This window comes from Panthera tigris, chromosome D3, assembly GCF_018350195.1.
Source record: "Panthera tigris isolate Pti1 chromosome D3, P.tigris_Pti1_mat1.1, whole genome shotgun sequence".
Taxonomy (NCBI): Eukaryota; Metazoa; Chordata; class Mammalia; order Carnivora; family Felidae; genus Panthera; species Panthera tigris.
Window position 1 is genome coordinate 66,453,275 of NC_056671.1, and position 19,674 is coordinate 66,472,948.

Below are 19,674 nucleotides of genomic sequence, written 5' to 3' on the forward strand. Positions count from 1 at the left end.
CCAACTTCAGCTCATCAGGTCATGATCTCACAGTTCGTGAGTTCGAGCCCTTCATCGGGCACTCTGCTGTTGGCACAGAGCCCACTATAGATCCTCTGTCTCCCTCTCTCTCTGCACCTCCCCCGCTCACATGCTCTTTCTCAAAAATAAACATTAAAAAAAAAAGAATTTAGAAAAATAGCAACAACAGAAACCCAGAGAAATTAAGAGAACAGAAACCGACAAGATGGAAAGAGAGATAAAATGGACTATAAACAAAGCCAAATGTTGATTATTTAAAACGACTAAACACACTTTTTGTGAGAATGCTATTTTTAAAAAGCAAGAAGTCATGAACAAATGATGTTAGAAATAAAAAGGGGATCATAATTATAGATGCAGCAGAAGTTAAAAAGATAAGGGAATGCTGTATAAGACTAACATTGTAAGTGCCAATACATTTGATACCTATAAACATACAAATTCCAAGAAAAATACAGCTCATTAAAACATTCGAGAAGATGGGGCGCCTGGGTGGCTCAGTCGTTTGAGTGTCTGACTTGAGCTCAGGTCATGATCTCACGGCTCATGAGTTTGAGCCCCACGTCGGGCTCTGTGCTGACAGCTCAGAGCCTGGAGCCTGCTTCAGATTCTGTGTCTCCCTCTCTCTCTGCCCCTAACCCACTTGCATTCTGTCTCTGTCTCTCTCAAAAATAAATAAACATTAAAAAAAAATTAAAAATAAATAAATAAAACATTCGAGAAGAAATAGCCTAAATAATTCTATAACCAGCAAAACAAACACAACTTTTTAAATCAGTAATTTCTCTCTCTCTTTCTCTCTCTCTCTCTCTCTCTCTCACACACACACACACACACACACAATTTTGTGAGAGACTGCAACCAAACTTTGAGGGACAGATCACTGCAATTTTATACACCCTCTTTCAGGAAAGACAGTATTTCTCATTCCATGCCAGGATCAAACCTGCCAAGGACTATAGGAGAAAGGAAAACAAGGGCCATGCCCTTCATAAACATATACACAAAAATTCTATATAAAATGCTGGCAAACCAATTCCAGAAGCATGTAAAATTAAAACCTTTTATGACCAAGTTTGTCTTAAAGAAATTCGGAGTTGGTCTGCCACTAGAAAATGCAGTCCTAATTCACCAAATTGACAAGTAAAAGAGAAAAGCTTCATGACTAGAGCATTAAATGCAGAAAAAGCATTAGATAAAATTCAACAATAAATAATAAAAACTTTGAACAATACAGAAATAGAAGATTTCCTAATCTAATCTAAGACTATCTACCAAACCCCTCAAAAATCATAATTACCTCAATAGAAAATTAGAAGCAGTTCCCGTAAAATCAAAACCAAAACAAAGATGTCTACTATTAACCCTACTGTTCAGCACTGTACTGCTCATGTGGTCAAATACAAAAAAAAAGAAAAAATTAACTATAAGCTTTGGAAAGAAAGAAACCAAACTGTCACCATTCACAAACAACAAAGTTTCTATAAAGAAACTTCTCCCAAAATCTGTAGACAAATTATAATTAATTAAAGTTTAGTAAGATGGCTATTTGTAAACTCAATGCACAAAAGTACTTCTATTTCTACAGAGTATTTCTATTTCTTCTATTTTAAACAAATAGTTTAAAAATATAATTTTAAATTGATATCATTTATAATAGGAACAAAAATTATAAGCCCTCTATGAATATATCTAACAAAGACACGCAAGATCTTTATCAAGAAAGATATAAAACTATAGAAAAACACTAGGTCTCCTGGGTGGCTCTGTCGGTTAAGCATCCAACTCTTGATTTCGGCTCAGGTCATGATCTCATAGTTGGTGAGATTAAGCCCCTTGTTGGGTTCTACACTGATAGCAGGGAGCCTGCTTGGGATTCTCTCTCTCCCTCTCTCTCTGCCCCTCTCCGGCTCACACACACATGTGCTTTCTCTTTCACTCTCTCTCAAAATAAATAAACTTTTAAAGTAAGGGGAAAAAAGGGGAAATATTAAAGAAGACCTAAATATTAAAGAAGACCGAAATTTTAAGAGGTACATAATGCTCATACATATAAAAAGTACTTAGTAAAGATATCAATTCTTCCAAATGGATCTACATATCCAATTGAATTCTGTTGAACATAATTCTTCATGGAACTTGGCAAGAAAATTCTAAAATTTCTATGGAAGGGTTAAGAGCCATGAATATCAATACAATCCTAAGGAAGATGAATACGATGAGTCAATTTGTCCTAGAAGATACCAAGACTTACATAAAGATATGAAATGATGAGAGTGAGTATTGTATCAGTGTCGGAAAAAATTAAATCAATAAATGGAACAGACAAAAAAGCTCAGAGGCAAAACCATACATTTGGGGAATTTGATGAGACTAAATTGCCTTTTTAGAACAGTTGAGAAAGAATTACTATTTAGTAAATCAGTGATTCTGAAACTTCCTTAATGATAAGAATTATCTGAATATCCCAATTACCTGGAAATTCTGACTCAGTAGACTTGCATTGTAGTCAAGGAATCTATATTTTTAAAAGAATTACAGGGTTTTTTAAATTGTTTTTAATTTGTATTTATTATTTTGAGAGAGAGAGAGAGAGAGAGAGAGAGAGCGTGAACAGGGGAGGGGCAGAGAGAGGGAGCCACAGAATCCGAAGCAGGCTCCAGGGTCTGAGCTGTCAGCACAGAGCCCAACAGTGGACCATGATATCATGACCTGAGCCAAAGTCAGATACTTAACCGACTGAGCCACCCAGGTGCCCCTGGATAAAGCATTTCTAAATTAAATCTTCCCTTGCTCAAAGAACATTGTAGGCAAGCTACGAAAAGATACTTGAACATATACTATCAACCAACTGGATGTTTATACAAAGATGTATAAGAATGTCATGGCAACATTGTTTATATTAGCAAATATCAAGAAATACAACCCCAAAATGTCTGTAAATTAAAGAACAAATAAATGGTGACTGATTCATGCAATGCAATGAATGTGAAATTGATGAACTACAGTTTCTGTTACCAATTCAGATGAATGTCTAAAGCATAGTGTTGAATGAAAACTGCTGCATACAAATAATATATACATAGGTAACAATTCATAATAGTGTATGCTCTTTGGGGAAAAGAAAATTTTATGATTGGGCAAGGGCACAGTGGAGTTTCAAAAGTATTGGAAAAGTATTTCTTAAGTAGGGTGGTAGACAAAATGTGTATTTGTTTTCTTATCATTATCTATAGTTTACTTTCATTGAGTATATGCTTTAAAGCATAAGTATTCCACTATGCAAACATACATTCAAAAATACTTGCTGATTGACAGATTTATAAGGTGAAGTGAAACACTACACCAAGAATCAGGATAGTTTGTAACTATCAACTACTACCTCTAGATAAGCTATCCTGCAGTCTGGCCCTTGGATACGTGCACAGTGCAGCCCTCATTCCTGACCATAAGCAGAACAAGATGGACGGGCATGTTACCAATCCAATTGCCCAATGAAAGGGATTGCCCATGTGCTCTGTAGCTGGTCCAACGCAAGCAGGAAGCAGGAAGCAGGTCAGAGTTTGTATTTTCAAGTTAAAGAAGAGAGGGGTTGAATCAGGAAAGGGCCGTCCCTGGGGCATCCCTTACCTTCTCACAGTACCAGCCTCTGTTGACGCCTACATTGCCGTGTCCAATGGAGACCCGACTCAGGGGGCTAAGGAGGACAGCCAACTCGATGTGGAAGATGTCTGTGCGGCCACGGTCAAACACACCGCCTTCCAAGAAGATTTTCCCACTGTTCTTATTCCCTCTGGCCCCATACATAACCAAGTAGATTTTGGATTTGGTCCCGGCACCCCGGACATCCCCAGTGAAGACGGTGACAATATATGAAATAGCTGGTGTGGAAGCAACAGGGAAGGAGAGAGTTAGTGCCAGCTGATTACAAAATCCCACCCAAGTCTCCCCTCCCTGGCTACCGCCTCCCTAGGCCCTCCCTCTTCCACATGTCTTCATTCCCCCCTCGTCCTCCTTCCCCAGATGACATCCAGCGCCCCTCTCCGCTTTGTGCTCTTTTTTCAGTTTGTGTGTCAATGTATCTGAGTTTAGGAATAAACTGCAGGTATTACCCTAAGAAGCTGCCAGCCCTGATTACAAGAAACTAACAGAGAGAAGGAGGGATTTGAGTTGGCTAAGAATAGTACTTGTTATTAATGTTAATTACCATGTGCATATTATTAATAGCTGCCGGATGAATTCTGTTATGTCTGATTTAATTATAATAGTCAACTCCATTAATGGAGATTTATATTCGGGGCTAGCTGATTCATTTTGCTTGCTCTTTTGCTCATAACTTAAAAAGATAACTTTTAATAGAGGGCACTAATGTCTGAGCCTGACGTGCTGGGTTGAGGAAAGAGTGAGGGAAGGAGAGCACATTGTGGTCAGGCCATTTGAGGTTTTGGTCAGTCGGGAGGTGAGACGAGGACATGAAGTTCTGGGCAAGAGCCAGCAAAGGGAGATTAAGCTGTGACATGGGACTGAGTAAGAGAAAACACCAAAGACCAGCATCTGGACAGGAAACTCTGCTAAGGTCTGGCCTCCCTCCATTTTGCTCTGGAGTCTAAGGCAATGGCGTACAGGCTCACACCCCTCCACCCCACCCCCTGCCTCACCCCTAGCCCCGGACCCAGGGAAATGAAAATCCTGAAAGTCTTTTGGAGCTAGCCACATGCAGCTACGGGATGCGTGATTCAATGAAACGTTTACACCTTCCTTTGTTCAACAAACGCTGACTGAGTGCTTACTACATGCAAGGCCTCAGGGAGACTAGAAGATGAACAAATGGTGTCTCCAGCTCTGTGTTCTCCAAAACACACCCAGTACATAATCCCATGGCCCAGGCTACCAGTAATTCCCAGCCTTTGACAGACATTTCTCCTTCTCCTCTACCACTGGAGGTCAGTAAGAGTGATATGATTAAAGGGGTCAGAGCAGACCCATTCTGGGATCTGGTTTTGTTGTTGTTGTTTTGTTTTGTTTTGTTTTGTTTTGTTTTGTTTTGTTTTGTTTTGTTTTGTTTTAAGTAGGCTTCATGCCCAGTGCAGAGCCCAACACCGGGCTTGAACTCACGACTCTGAGATTAAGACCCGAGCTGAGATCAAGAGTCCGATGCTTAACCAACTGAGCCACCCAGGCGCCCCTCCTATCTGTTTCTGAGTAAATAATATGCAAGCTTCAGTTACAAATAACGTGCAAGGCTGGAAAGTGCTGGAGCAGAGGAACGTGTGATTTCCTAACTGATAGCAGTCAAGGTCTGCCCAAGTGTCTGGTGCAAAGGAAGGGAGGGAGTGCCTGTCTACAGGAAGGAGGGAGGGCTCAGAGGGAGTGACAGGGAGCAGGAATTTGAGGAGTGTAGAGAAGAGAAATGGCATTACAGGCTGAGGAGAAAGATATTCTAAAGATAAAGTGAGAGAAAGAGTAAGGCCAGCAGCTCAGGGCGGGGTGGGGGAAGGCACGGATGAGGAGAGGGCCAGGTGAGGGGAGAGAAGCTCCCTCCCCCACCCCCCAGCAGAAGCAGAAGACAAGTGGATGAGGCAGAAGGAGGCAGAAGGAGGGTAAAGGGGGTGTAGGTTCAGGAAAGAGCAAAAGGTGTGCTGATGAGGTGGAGCGAGACAGGTGAGCATCTGGAAGTGACACAAGATGCTGGAAGATTCAGCTGACACATATGTTGCAGCCAAACCATGAAGCAGTTTGCATACTGTGCCCCAGGACTTGGACCTCTTCTCTGTGCAGTGCTAAGCAACAGGATGCTGTGCAGCAGAGCACGTTCTCAGATGGGCACATTCACGACACTGATGTTCCGGAACATCCACACGCTCCCGTGCTGGGAGGTGCGGGTTTTCTGTGGAATCCGCACAGGGTGGAGACTAAGGTGGCAGCCCGAATCCGGATCTGTCACTTGCCAGCTGCGTGACCTTGGACAGGTCTCTCAATGCCTATGTGACTCAGTTTGCTCCTCTGTGAAATGGAAATGATAACAGTTTCTATATTACGGGGTCCTCGTGAGGGTTAAAGGGGACAAAACGGGTCAAGTGCCTAGGGGGCCTGGCATACAGTAAGCACGCAATAGTAAGAGCAGCTAAGAGTAAATCCACACCCTCATCCACTGCGAACAGGAGTTCACATCCCAGCTTCACCTAGTGGCTAATCTCTTCTGCCCTGAAAGTTAGTATCTGCTCAGGGGCACCTCCCCCACCTCCTCTGGCATCAGCAGAGCCTCGGGCTCCAGCACAAAGGGACGGAACACTTTCAAGAGCAGGAGGAGTGGCTGGCTCCTGCTGGATCACAGGCCTCCAGGCCCACCAAGGAGAACACCGAACCTCAGGCAGAAAGTGAAATACCAGCCAATCGTGCTTCCCCTTTCTCAGTTCTACCTGTGGTCTCAGCTCCGCCCACTAAGATATCCCTTTGGATTTTGCCGTCATCTTCATCCAAGGCCAGCCAGCGGTTAAGAGGGAAGTCATATTTTCTCTTGTTCCCAAAATCTTCAATGACAATCTGGGAAGGAGAAGCGAGGGCGGGGACGGCAAGGGTCACTAACAGCGCACCTGGTGATCGAATACCTCCATCACTTGAATGCACTCTAAGAATACACTCTCACCTTCTTTGTGGCCCAGGGAAAGCTTAGCACAAGCACATGCCTTTTGCAAAGCACTGAGAGGCACATGGGGACGACTGGCAAGTACCTCCTACTTGAATGACTGAGCCACTATTCCCTCCTCTGCTGCAGATCATTTTCACAACTAAGTGCAGGAAATTTGGCAGGATGTGCCCTGTGAGACCCGGGTGTGAAGCCTGGATTTACAGACTGCAACGAGAGCATCGCCTTCCCCACCTGCTGAAGCCTGGGACCCTACCCTCGGTGAGAAGCCGAGTCCACGCAAGGAGAATTACAAGCCCCAAATGAGGCACACAGAATCCCAGGGTCTGGTGATCAGGTCAGAAAACATCAGCCACTGATAGCAAGGATAAAGGAAGTGGCCGTCTACAAAGCCTCCCACAGGGCACTCACATGTGGGCCAGGCTGGCGAGGCTGAGATAAGAATGTCTTTCAGAGTTTACCAAGGAGCTGAAAGGCCCTTTCAAGCGTGCCAGGAACCCAACTGAAAACCCACTCTAAGATAACCAGACTCATCAATAACTAGAATCTCTCCCCCAGTTGTAGCCCTGTGCAGGCAGAAGCATCTGGAGACAGGGTGAGTTGGAAAGTAAAAGTGTCTGCCCAGGTGTTCCCAAGATTGCCCAAGGGCAGCGGGGGGTGGCGATTTCAATGAAAGACTCCCTTCCTAAGATCAAAATGTCTGCAGTGTGGAAACAGGGCACACACTGGGCTGCCTGAAGCCATCTCACCCTATTCTAATCCCGTTTTCAAAAAAAGAACTTTCTGGGCTAAGAGCTGTTTTCCTAAGGATACCACCCACTAGGGAAAAGCCGGTGGCCTGAACCAGTGACTGGAAGCCACTGTCCTCCCAGCCTTCTCTCCTCAGATATATCCAGCATTCAGGCTTTGGGTTATAAATCAGTCCCTTGTGAGTTTGGTTGGTGTGAGTCACCCTTCAGAGCCTGCTGATTTGATGGAGTGTCTGTACTTTTAAAGCTGAGCACCTGGAGGCCACTGTGGCACAGGCCAGAGAGGGTTCTGCTGTCAAAGTCCAGCCTCTCACAACATTTCTATCTGCACATTTCTCGGTGGTTTTCATCTCCGTGTTAGGGGGAGACTGGGGAGTCAATGACAAAGGTCTGAGGCTTCAGCCCGCCTCCTAACCCCCTTTACTCTGGCTCCCACAAAGTTGGAAGAGCAGAGTGAAGGAAAACAGGACTTCGTTTATCAGAGAAGCTATCAAGCCTACTAATAAACCTTGGCATACAGATTCACCATCTCTGTCTTTCAGTGTTCACAGACTAGCGTACCAGCCACGGTTTCAAGAGCGAGAACACCACCCTCACAGCTCATCATCAATACCACCCTCACAGTTGTCATCAATAAAGGGCCCCCTACTGGCCTGGTGTCTGATGGAAATTCCTCACCTGAGAAGTTTAGCTAATCTGAGAAATAGAACGTGTATCATTAATTACCTCTACAAGACTAAACTAGCTGAGCCACGAAGGAAAGAGACAATATTTGAATACATTTTTGGAAAAATTAGATTTTCCAAAATACTAAATACAAAGAAGGGCCAAGAGAGATGATGAGAGGTTAAACACTGGTGCAGAAAGTATCAGAGTCCATGAACAGGTCTTAAACTTTTCTAGGGGTGCCTGGGTGAAGCGTCCGACTTCAGCTCCGGTCATGATCTTGCATGGCTCATGAGTCAGAGCCCTGCATGAGGCTCTGTGCCAACAGCTCAGCTCGGAGCTGGGAGACTGCTTGGGATTCTCTGTCTCCCTCTCTCTCTTCCCCTCCCTTGCTTTGTCTCTCTCTCTCTCTCTCTCTCTCTCTCTCAAAAATAAACATTAAAAAAATTATAAAAAATTAAAAAAAAACCTTTTCTAGATGCATATTAAAATATGTAAACAATTATTCATCAAAACTTTTGGCCCCAAGGTCTACAAGATGAGGCTGGAGGAAGCTGGCTCCCAGGGAGCAGGGTATCTGGGAGCACGTCTGGTAGCAGACGGTGATCCTTCAGTGGGCAGGAGCAGAGAAGGGGAGGCAGGGAGGGAAATGACCACGCGCCGACTACAGTATGTAAAGACTGTACAGGGGTGTGGGGGGTGGGGAGCGGGTTCTCTCAGAGGCGTCCTGGCCTCTGCTGGGTGGGTTGTGGCTCACTCATGACCCCTGATGCTTAGACAGTCATAACCAAGAGCCCCTTCCGAGGGAGGAGTGAGCGGCTTTCCCACTTCCGTTTACAAGTTGCCCACACACCTCTGGGATTTCATGGAGTTCCTTTCAAGAATCCAGGACATGTCAGGAATGGTTTTCGCTAAGAGAATGAAATGGTGGTGTTCCCTCCAGACCACTGTTACCCAGATTCTGTTGTTGTGGCAGCGACCGCTGTAAAATAGGACTGGGGAAATAGAAACGCCCCTCACCATGACTGATAGAAGCACATACTTGGAGGCAGGAAAGGGGAGAGAGAGAGAGACAGACACTGTGTGTGTGAGAGACAGACAGACAGTCAGAAGCAATGACCTAATAAAAAGCAAGAACCATTATCTCCTGGAGGAATACTCTCCATGGGCAGAAAGCCCCCAGGCAGCGCTGGCCTTCTGAGAGGCAAGAGGGCAAGGAGGGGTCACAAGCCGCCTGGGAGATGAGGCCGCAGCCAGAGAAGGCCTGTCCACGGTGGAATCCACTGTCTTCAGCAGCCGCAAGGACATAGCAGAGTCATAAGATCGGACCAGCCAATGGTAAAAGTAGCTTATTCTTCTACCCCAAAGAAGAGGAGGAAAAGATGGAGCTGCCCAAGCAGGGGTCATTTCTTCCCTATTCTTCCCGATGGTTTAGAGATACACTCAGATGATCCAGGGCCTTGGGGCCTTCATTTCCGCCCCGCCCTGCAAGGTAAACGTGCCCGTGTGAGCACATGGCATGGGTCCTGGAGTCAGTAGATTTTAGATCGATGGGGAGTGTCACATATGATTCATGACAGCTCTCCCTGCTCTACACTGAAAAAATTTGCACCAATTTTATATAACCTATTAGAACAGAGGCCTGTTCTGGGCAGAAGTGAAACCCACACACACAGCAATTTGAGGAGGATGAAGGGTCCCCTCCCTCGCACTCATGCACCAAGTTGCCCGAGATGTGCACAATCTGAGTGGTCCACACAGCGTACCCACTATGTACCAGGCGTGAGGGCAGGCAAAGAATGTAAAACAAGCCTCTGCTTTCAAGGGGTTTTCAATCTTTCCTTTAAAAATGCATAAATGGGGACACCTGGGCAGCTCAGTCGGTTAAGCATCCGAGTCTTGATTTCAGCTCAGGTCATGATCTCATGGTTCATGAGATCGAGCCCCAAGTCGGGTTCAGCACTGACAGCATGGAGTCTGCTTGGGATTCTCTCTCTCCCTCTCTCTCTTCCCCACCCCTGCTTGCACTTGTGCCCTCTTTCTCAAAATAAATAAAGACTAAAAACGCATATATGTTATCCAGTAAAAGTAACCTGTGACCCATAGGCAGCCATCATCACATTTCAAGAACCACTGGAGAACTGTGGCTTCCTTCCAGAGTTCTAAGATCAAAGGGCAAAGACCAGGTAAGTTCTGACACAGGAGAAAAAAGGAGGAAGACTTTCGGAGTTTATGAACCCACTAAAATAAATCTCAGCATCTAGCTTGTGGAAAAGCAAATGAATGTTCCTTGGGGGAAACTGAGGCCCACCAAGGGAAGGTGAGATCTTCTCCCTGTCAAGAGGCTATCCTTCCCCATATGGTCCAGGTCTCAGCCACCACACTGAAAAACTATAAAACGATGTCCCATAATATAAATAAGTGTAAATGGCAGCATTTGAATGGTGACAGCCTAGGACTCTCTCCACCCTCTGCACTCCCTCTCTTCTGAGCCCACCCACACACCCTCCACCACCTCAGGCTACTGCTCAGTGAAGGCCTCTGATGGCTTATTATGATCAGGGCCTGCAGTGGTCCTGCCCGCACCTTCCTCCCTAACATGACTTCCCACTTCTCAGTCCTCTGAGCCCTGTGCTCTGGCCCAGATCCACTCAGTATCCCTGCCTCGCCCTCTGGCTCCTCCTCATCTGACCACAGGAGTCCTCCTCCCTGCCCCTCCTGGCAAACCCCTACCCATCTTCATGGCCCAGCTCCAGGGCACCCCTGCTGCCCAGTGAGACGCAGCTCACCCCCACCACCTTGGTGTGTTCCTTACTCAAGACTTTTATCTCATCCTGCTTGGCATTAAAGTCATGGTAATTCTGATTTCTACTCTTCAAGCCAGGAAATCTGATCTGATCGACATTACTTTACTTGTGGGACTCTCATGACAGAATGTTCACTGAAAGCTGGACTCTCCCAGAAATTTAGGGGTATATGGGTATAGTAAGTATAATTATTTAGGGACTTGTCTTATTCTTTCAAGAAGAGTGATGCTTGGGGCACCTGGGCGGCTCAGTGGGTTAAGCGCCTGACCTCAGCTCAGGTCACTGATCTTGCAGTTTGTGGGTTCGAGCCCCACATTGGGCTCTGCGCTGACAGCCTGGAACCTGCTTCAGATTCTGTCTCCCTCTCTCTCTGCTCCTCCCCTGCTTGTGCTGCCTCTCTCAAAAACAATAAAGCAAAAAGAGAAGAATGATGTTTATCACAACAGCTGCCGTTGGTAGCCACACAAATGTTTGTTGACTGTTGAGTTTTATCTGGTAACAGAAGGACACACTGAGCTTCCTGATGTCCCTAAGATCAGCTCCATGAGCCTTGGTCTCCTCCTCCTCCTGGAGCCTGTGGTGCGGGCTGCCGTTATACCGCCTACAGCATGCAGCGGGTGATCGATCTCCCGACCTGGACGGGCTAACACGTGACGCAGGGGAGGGAGTCCAGACCTGGAGTGCGGAGGACCAGGGTAAGTGCCAGGCTGGCCACTGAAGAGCTGCAAGGCCTTGGGCAAGTCTCTTTACTGCAGCAGATGGACCAAGGACAAGGCCCATTGGAGTGTGACGTGCCATTTTGTGATTGTTGCTCTTCTGAAGCGCTATGACCATCTGAGCTGATCACAGTTGTGGACTAACCCCACGTGAGGGCCCACGCCATGGGTCGCGAAGCAAGAGCCGGGGGAGAGGAGGATGCCAGCCCCCTATGCTCCAGGAGAGGGTGCAACACAGGGGACAGGGGGTGTTGGTCACTCCAGGGGCCATACCCCTGGGCTGAGAAGCATATGTGGGCAATTGACTAGAAGGGAGACCACCTGTGAAGTGGATAATTATATTGGCTTTTAGGTTTACCCACCAAGCCCCTGAACGTAAATACCCAAGGAGCAATTGTCCTGTGAAGTCCAAGGCAACCAGCCTGGCAACTCTGAGGAAGAAGGGCACTTTCTGTGCAAGTGTCAAATCTGGAAACTCGGGCAGTTCAGCAGCCCCTTTAACTGGTGTCCCTGGGGAGCTGAGGGCCAGCGGATCAGTCCTTGGTCCTTGTAAACTGTGGAGGGGCAGCACATGGCCAGAGGTGGGGAGGCAGAACACTAGAGCTGGCTGTCCCCAGTATGGTGACACAGTGCTTTCCCCCAACCTCTGGCTTCGGGCTTGCACCCGCCCTGCCTGAGATCTAAACCCCTCCTCCCTCTCTTCCTCAGGAAAGTATCAAGTAAATCCAGGCATACTGACCTGCGAAGCGCTTAAATTGGTTTCATGTCTTATCCCCAGGAAGCCTTTTGGTTTGGCTTAAGTTACAGGAATAGGCTGTCAGGAGTCTGTCAGAAGACCGTGAACCTTTGAGGACACCCACCTTAGCACTGGGGGGGACGGGTGGAGGCCTGCCTTACCAGACCCTGAACTCACCCTGCACACAATACGGCTGCACAGAGAACAACAACCAATCTAATCCTGAAAGGAGCCAAGTGCTTGGCCTTCTGGTTGAAAATAGTGCCTGATTAGCACATAAGAGGAGAAAAAGAAAGGAAGGAAGCAGGGAGACAAGGAGGGAGGGAAGGTGGGAACATCATTCCAAAGAACCAGAAGAAGGGGAGAACTCTGCAAACGGCCTCACGCTGGATACAGTACAAGAACTGAGGGGAACACACACGCTTAATGGAATACAAGAAGACTGGTCTTTATGAAATAGGACTAAACATATTTAAGACAGCAGTGGCCGCGTTGAAAAGGCAAAAGATGATAGTAAAAGGGAACCAGACTAAAGAAGGAAAAATATCAAGGAAACTATAGAGCAGCAAATCTGTCAAGGCTCTCACAATTCTGCAAGCCCTGTACCCAACTCCTCAGAATTTACTGTAAGAAGTAATCCTAGATGTGCATAAATATAAGCTATAAGAATGTTTGTGACAGCACTCTTTATAGTATCAATAATTTTGAGGAAAAGAATGTTCAACAAAAGAAGACTGATTCAATAAGTCATGTTATATCTGTGCATTGAAATACTCTAGGACTAGGGGTGCCTGGGTGGCTCAGTCGGTTAAGCGTCCGACTTCAGCTCAGGTCATGATCTCACAGTTCGTGAGTTAGAGCCCTGCGTTGGGCTCTGTGCTGACAGCTCAGAGCCTGGAGCCTGCTTCAGATTCTGTGTCTCCCTCTCTCTGCCCCTCCCCCGCTCATGCTCTGTCTCTCTCTCTCTCTCTGTCAAAAATAAAAATTTTAAAAAAAGGAATACTCTAGGACTCATTAACAAATTGCACTGTAAAACCCTCATGTCACTCTATTTAAATAACGTGGGGACATATGCATGTTCTATTTCAAAGTGGAGACACTGCAGCTTGTAAAACACTGTTTATGATGACCCCATTTTAAAAAATGATACATGTATATTAATTCATAGAAAAATAGCTGGAGGGGACCTGCATCAAAACACGAACACTGGTCATCTCTGGGTGGCGAAATCGTGGTGGTTTAGGTTTACCTTATTTTTTGTTTATTTCTATTTCCTAGCCTTTTACAATGAACATGTAAATGTTCCTAACCTTTTACAACAAACATGTAAATTCTGAGAAACACTCAGAATTAGAATGGAATGCACACTGGTAGGAGAAGGAAGGGACTGGACAGCACGGCATGGGGGAGCCAATCCAGGACAGGGTGAGGGAATGTGACACGTTCTCCTGGAGTGCAAAGAACAGAAAGTGGAAGGAACAAGAGAGAAGCTAAGAGCTTTGGAAAACAGAGAATGGAGAGCCCGTAAATGGTTAATTGTTACTCCTGAAGAAGAGACCAGAACAAATGCCATCCAAGCCAGAATCTGGCATATAACAGGAGATTCTCTTTTCTGAGCTACAAATAAATAAATTGTGAATAAATAAATATCCTTTGCATAAAAGTAAAGACTAATCGTGTCCCTGAAAAATCAAAAACAAAAGCAAAAGAAAGGAAGGAATTAAGGAATGAAAGGAAGGAGGGAGGGAAGGAGGATGGGGGCATAAATGAACTAACAGAGCCCCCCAATTTAGATTATTATAAATATAAAGAAAAAAAAATTCTGCAAGCATCCCAGCTAGAAAAACAAAATAGAACAGATTATCCTGAAAGAAACAAAATTCTCCTTGGCCTCAATATCAAATTTCAGAAGGCAATGGAACGAGATCTACAACACCTTAAAGGAAAAAAAGAAAAAAGAAAAAAATGTTTTCACTCTGCTAAGCTGCCCCTTCCCTTTGCAAAGGGGCCTGTTCTGGCACAAAAACCCACTTCCTTCATGAGGTTTCTGAGAGCACAGAAGTGGGGTGAGTGGGCCCATGTGACCAAGAAGGAACCTGACCTCAGGAGAGGGCAGTTGGAAAACCTGTCAAGGCCACACCCAGGCCCTGGGGTGCACCTTGCAGCTCTTTGCACTAACCCTGGGTTTTCACTCAGATGGTTCTTCTTCCCCGGATGAGGGAACTGGGCTTCGAGGTACCTGCTCTGTGCCTCATCCCGGCTGAGGTCACAAACCGCACCTGCCTCCTCTCCCTCCTCCAACCTGGAGACACACCCCGGCCTCTCATTGGCTATTCTCGTTCTGGATCCCTGCCCCATTTCTTCTCCAATCCAAGCAGCATTTAGCCTCCTAGAACCCTGTTCAGCACCAGGCTGGCTGCTCTTACGGCCAAACAAACCCCTTCCTTTCCAAAGGAACCTTGGCCATTCCTCACTTCACCAATTCATGCCCCATCCCACGCCAAGAGCTGGGGAGAGGCCCTCAAGGAACTTCCAGGCTAGTTACGGAGAGGAGTGTGGCAGACATGAAAGGATGCTCTCAGCCCTTTCCTGATCACCTTCTTCTTATAAAGGCTGGAAAGCCAGCCATTTGTCCCAGTTTCCACTGTAGCTAGGTTGGTCACACAACTCATTTCTGGCCAATGAAATGTAGACAAAAGGCCTAAGGAGGACACTGCATCTCTCAAAATAAAGAAAGGTTTGCCAGGAAAAAAAAAGTGGTTTTCCCCTTGGGTCTTCCCTTTTCTTCCTGCCTGGAACACACTTAAGATGCCTAGAGGCTCAGCAGCCATCATGTGATCGTGAGGCAACAAGGTAGAGGATGAAAGCCACAGTGCCCAGGATGGTGACACAGCAAGAAAGCAGGTGTCCTAGAAAGCAGCTGCCACATCTGGATTTTGTGTGGATGAGAAGTCTTCTGATAACTGCAGGTCAACCACTGCTGACATTAGAAGGTAAATGAAGTTAAGCAATAACAAAACCTCACCTATCAGACAGCCTCATTCTCCGTTGTCAAATTGTCTCAAATTGGAAGGGTTTCTGTTTTAAGCGCTAAGAGCTTTTTCAAAATATTTTTCAAAACTATGTTATACAATAACCTTTCCCTATCATTCTGGAATGAGCTGAAATATACTGATAGCCTCATGAAGGGAAGTATCTGCAAAGAGCTGATAGCCCATTTTCTAAGTGACCTCAGACTTCTATGGATTTTTCATTATTTTTTGGCTTTTTCTATCTTCTCTGAGTCCCCATTACAGTTTTCAACAGGCCTACCTAATACAAGGACTCTTTCCCTCTCTAATCTTCTACTTTAGGTTTAAAATTGCAGGCAAGAGTTTGCTAGAAGGGACTGTAAGTGAGCACTAGGCTATGAGAGAGAGTCTGAGGGGGTCTCTCCTTCAAAATCAGGACAGGGCAAGATAAAGCCAGGGGCATGAGCTCTCCTCACGAGCTCTGAACCTACTGTTTTAGCTTCCCAGAAGCCTTTTTGCTTTCTTCTTGATTCTTACCTTGTCTTGGGTTGGTGAGACTACAAGGCATCTAAGATGCAAGGCAACAGCCCAAGATAAGTCACAAGAAAGCTTATGATTAGGGACCAACAAATGCTCTAAACAGGCAGGGTTATAAACATTCACGGGAGGGAGAGGTTCCGGTGGGCAAGTCAGGGAGAGCTTCACGGCAGAGTCTTAAAGGATGATCAGGCCCTGGTTACATTCCGATGGGAGACCTGGGCTTTCTGGGAAGGGGGTAATGTGGGCAGGGTCGGGCAGTATGGTTGGCCAGCAGGCTTAGGTAGAAGAGTGGAGACAGACAGACCAAGAGAGGGAAGTCAGGGCTGAAACATACCCTCTGAAGAGCCAGAATTCCCCCTCCCAGGCCACAGGAACCACAGACAGGCAGTGAACCTACCTTGGACAGGAACCAACCTGCAGACCCGCCCTTGTTGTTGTGGCCAATATTGATCTTCATCAGCTGCCCCAGATCGGGAGCATCGAGTATGAACTTGTCTTCAGCTCCCCTTTCAAAGTTGTCCTTTTCATTTTCCAGCCTACGCTCCCCTGTACACACACACAGGCAAGAAACTTACAAAGGAGACCCGAAGAGGAGAAAGAACCAATGGTCTGCCCACTGAAGGTAGTCTCAAAAGTCAATAAGGCGGGAGGCTGGCGGGCAGGGTGGGGGTCAGGTGGTACATAGGTACTTTCTGTACTTGTACCCACTTTTGCCGTGAACCTAAAACTACTCTAACAACAGTGTTAAATTTTTTTTTTTTTTTAAGTCAACAAGAATAGCTTTACCCTGAGATCTCTGGGCTCTGTAAATCTCTCGTTGCAACCTCCAGTCAAGCTTGTCCTGTGTGTGGCTTGTGCCCAGGTCCCATAACTGGGCTTCTGATTTCTATCTTAGTCTGGAGTTCCCATCCTGGTAACCACATGTGTACCCCCATTCCTGGAGCTGAGACCCTGCCTGGCTTGTACCAGTTGCTTGTCCCAAACTGGGAGCACAACCACGGAAGTTGGTCCAGGATTGTGCTGGGACCCTGACAGCCGACACACTTCCTTAGGCCTGCCTCCTTTTCTGGAAAACAGGACGGCCACCATCAGACACATTAGTTTCACATAGATTTTTTTTTCTTTTCTTTCTATTTGTCACCACAATCTGCGAGGGGGTATTATTAATTCTGTCTTGTGGATGAAGAAACAAGCTTGGAGAACTGAAATTACATGTCGGAAGTCACACTGGGTGATAAGCACGTCATTAGGATCCATTCTAACCTGTTCTTTCTGCTTTTCAATTTTCCATTATTATGTTCCCAAACTTACAGGTCATATTAACCCTTATGGCCCCACCTAAGCACCAGCTCCGTGCTGATGCCATCCATTCACCTTCTCTTCTAAAATTTAATTCTTTAAATCTTTCTACGTTTTAAATGGCAAAAACTCAAAACCCTACAGAAAGTAGTATAAAACATCTGTAGAGGGGTGCCTGGGTGGCTCAGTCGGTTGAGCCTCCAACTTCGGCTCAGGTCCTGAGTTTGAGACCCACCTCGGGCTCACTGTTGTCAGTGCAGAGCCTGCTTCGGATCTTCTGTCTCCCTCTCTCTCTGCCCCTCCCCCACTCGTGCTCCCTCTCTCTCTCTCAAAAATAAATAATTTAAAAAACATTTAAAAAAAAAAGGAAGACATCTGTACACCCACTGCCCAGATTTCAGAGGCAGAACAGATGCTAACACTTTGTCTAATTTGCTTGAGACCTTTCTCCGTCTTAAAGAAGACATAACTGGTAAGTCTACAGTCTCACTGGCCATCCTGCCTTCCCCCGCCTTCTCCCTCCCCTAAATAAACACTATCCACAAGCGATATGTATCGTCCCCGTGAATTTTTGTTTGCACATGGAGGTATTCATAAAGAAAACGTGCTATTTTTGCATGTTTTAGAATTTACATAAATAACATCGCAGTGCATATCTCTCTGTCTCAGGTTCCTCATCTATACAGTGGGGATAATGGCACCACCACACAGGGTCCTGCTGTGAGGATGAACTGAATTGGTACACACTAAACACTGGTGGTGACACCCACCCATGGAAAGTGTTATGTTAGTGATGGAGGCTGTTGCTATCGCTCTCTAATCATCCTACCATCGTCGTCAACATACCCTGTGCAACTGACTTTCCTTTCAGTTGACATTATGCTTTTGAGATTACCCTGTTGATGCTGGTAGCTTGAGGTCATTTGTGGAACTGCTATATAAAAGTCATTGAATAAAGAAAATACTATTAATGTTTCTTCTGCTGATAGACATTTTGGTTGTGCCTGGTTTTTTGCTATTGTAAACAGCACTGAAATGGACTCTTTCATAACTGCCTTCCGCTACATTTCTGTGACAAATGCTCTGAGTGGACACCTACAAAGAGTCGCTGGGTCCTGGGGTGTGCTCACCTTTGGTGTATTAGGTATTGTAAAATTACCTTCCAAAATGCTTGTACATCAATTATCACCAGCAGTGTATTCGGGGTCCCATTCCCCACAATCATCATTAACATATATACTTAAAAAGCTTATATCAATATATATACCATAGTATCTCATTGTGATTTTAATTTACATTCTCTTGATTATGTGGAGAGATTATAATATATACTGTTCATATACATATATATTTTTTTGCGGGGGGAGAGATATACCCATATATGTTGGCCATTTAGATCTTGCTCTTCTGTAATTTTTTCTGTTCATATATTTTATATTCTTTATTACCTCTCCTCTGTCTATGGTGTCTTTTATCATACAGACACTTTTTTTGTTTTAGTAGACTTCATAGATATTTTCCTTTGTTGTTTGTGCTTTTAGTGAATAGTTCAAGAAACTCCATCCTAAATTGAAATTCAAAAGACATGCTCTTAAAGTTTCTTCTAAAAATTTCATAGTGTTGCTTTTACACACGTAAGTCTGTAGCCCATCTGGAAGTTACCTTTGTGTGTGGTGAAAGGTAAAAAGATTTAATTTTATCTTTCCTCATATGGTAAGACAATTGTTTGCACACCAATAATTGAATATTCCATCCTTTCTTTCTGATTTATAACACTATCTCTCTGTGTGGGTCTAGACTCTATTCTGTTTCACTGGTTTGTTTCTCCTTCTATCCATACCACACTGTTTTAGTTTTTAGAGATCTGTGGTATCTTTTAGAGATCAGAGTAAATACCCTCACTTATTAATATTGTTAATATTATTTTCCTTATTCAAAATAGTCTTGGAAATAGTTAGCCCTTATGGATGGCAATTTTATTAGCGGCTTAAACTGTGGGATATTGCCTTTTGGAAATGTAACTGAAATTGCATTGCATTCACAGGCTAATCTGGGAAAATTTGACTTCTTAATGAATTTGAGACCATTCTCCTCCACGAGCATATTTCTCCGTTTAAATATTCTCGTATATCCTCAAGTAAATATTTATATTCTTTACAGAAAGCTCTTTTTGTTAGTTTTTCTTAGGCACCTTATAATTGCCATTGTAAGGTGCTATTAGGCACCTTAATATTGCTATTAATTTATTTTTGAATTAAATGTTCGCTTGTTGTTTCTATTAAGATTTATCTATTAATCTTGTACCCAGCATCTTTATTAAACTTTCTCTCCCATGGTTCTGATCATTCTCCTGGATTTTATAGTTGATTATTTTTCATGAAAGTTAAAATTTGTTTCCAAATGGACTGAGAGGTTGGAGTTTCTTCTAATTTTACTGACTGTGATCAAAGAATCCTGTCTCTGTCTTATTGCTTAATTTCAGT

The 19,674-nt window shown here is 44.9% G+C and overlaps 1 protein-coding gene across 1 annotated transcript in view; it reads right to left on the minus strand.

The window, feature by feature from the left end:
* LOXHD1 (lipoxygenase homology PLAT domains 1) overlaps nt 1-19,674 on the minus strand; it is a 162,658-nt gene that overhangs the window by 102,950 nt on the left and 40,034 nt on the right. The window contains exons 6-8 of the mRNA XM_042962467.1: nt 16,290-16,438; nt 6,441-6,564; nt 3,652-3,902 (exon numbers count right to left, since the gene is read on the minus strand). Coding sequence (XP_042818401.1) covers nt 3,652-3,902; nt 6,441-6,564; nt 16,290-16,438 — 524 coding nt within the window. The remainder of the gene's footprint in view (nt 1-3,651; nt 3,903-6,440; nt 6,565-16,289; nt 16,439-19,674) is intronic.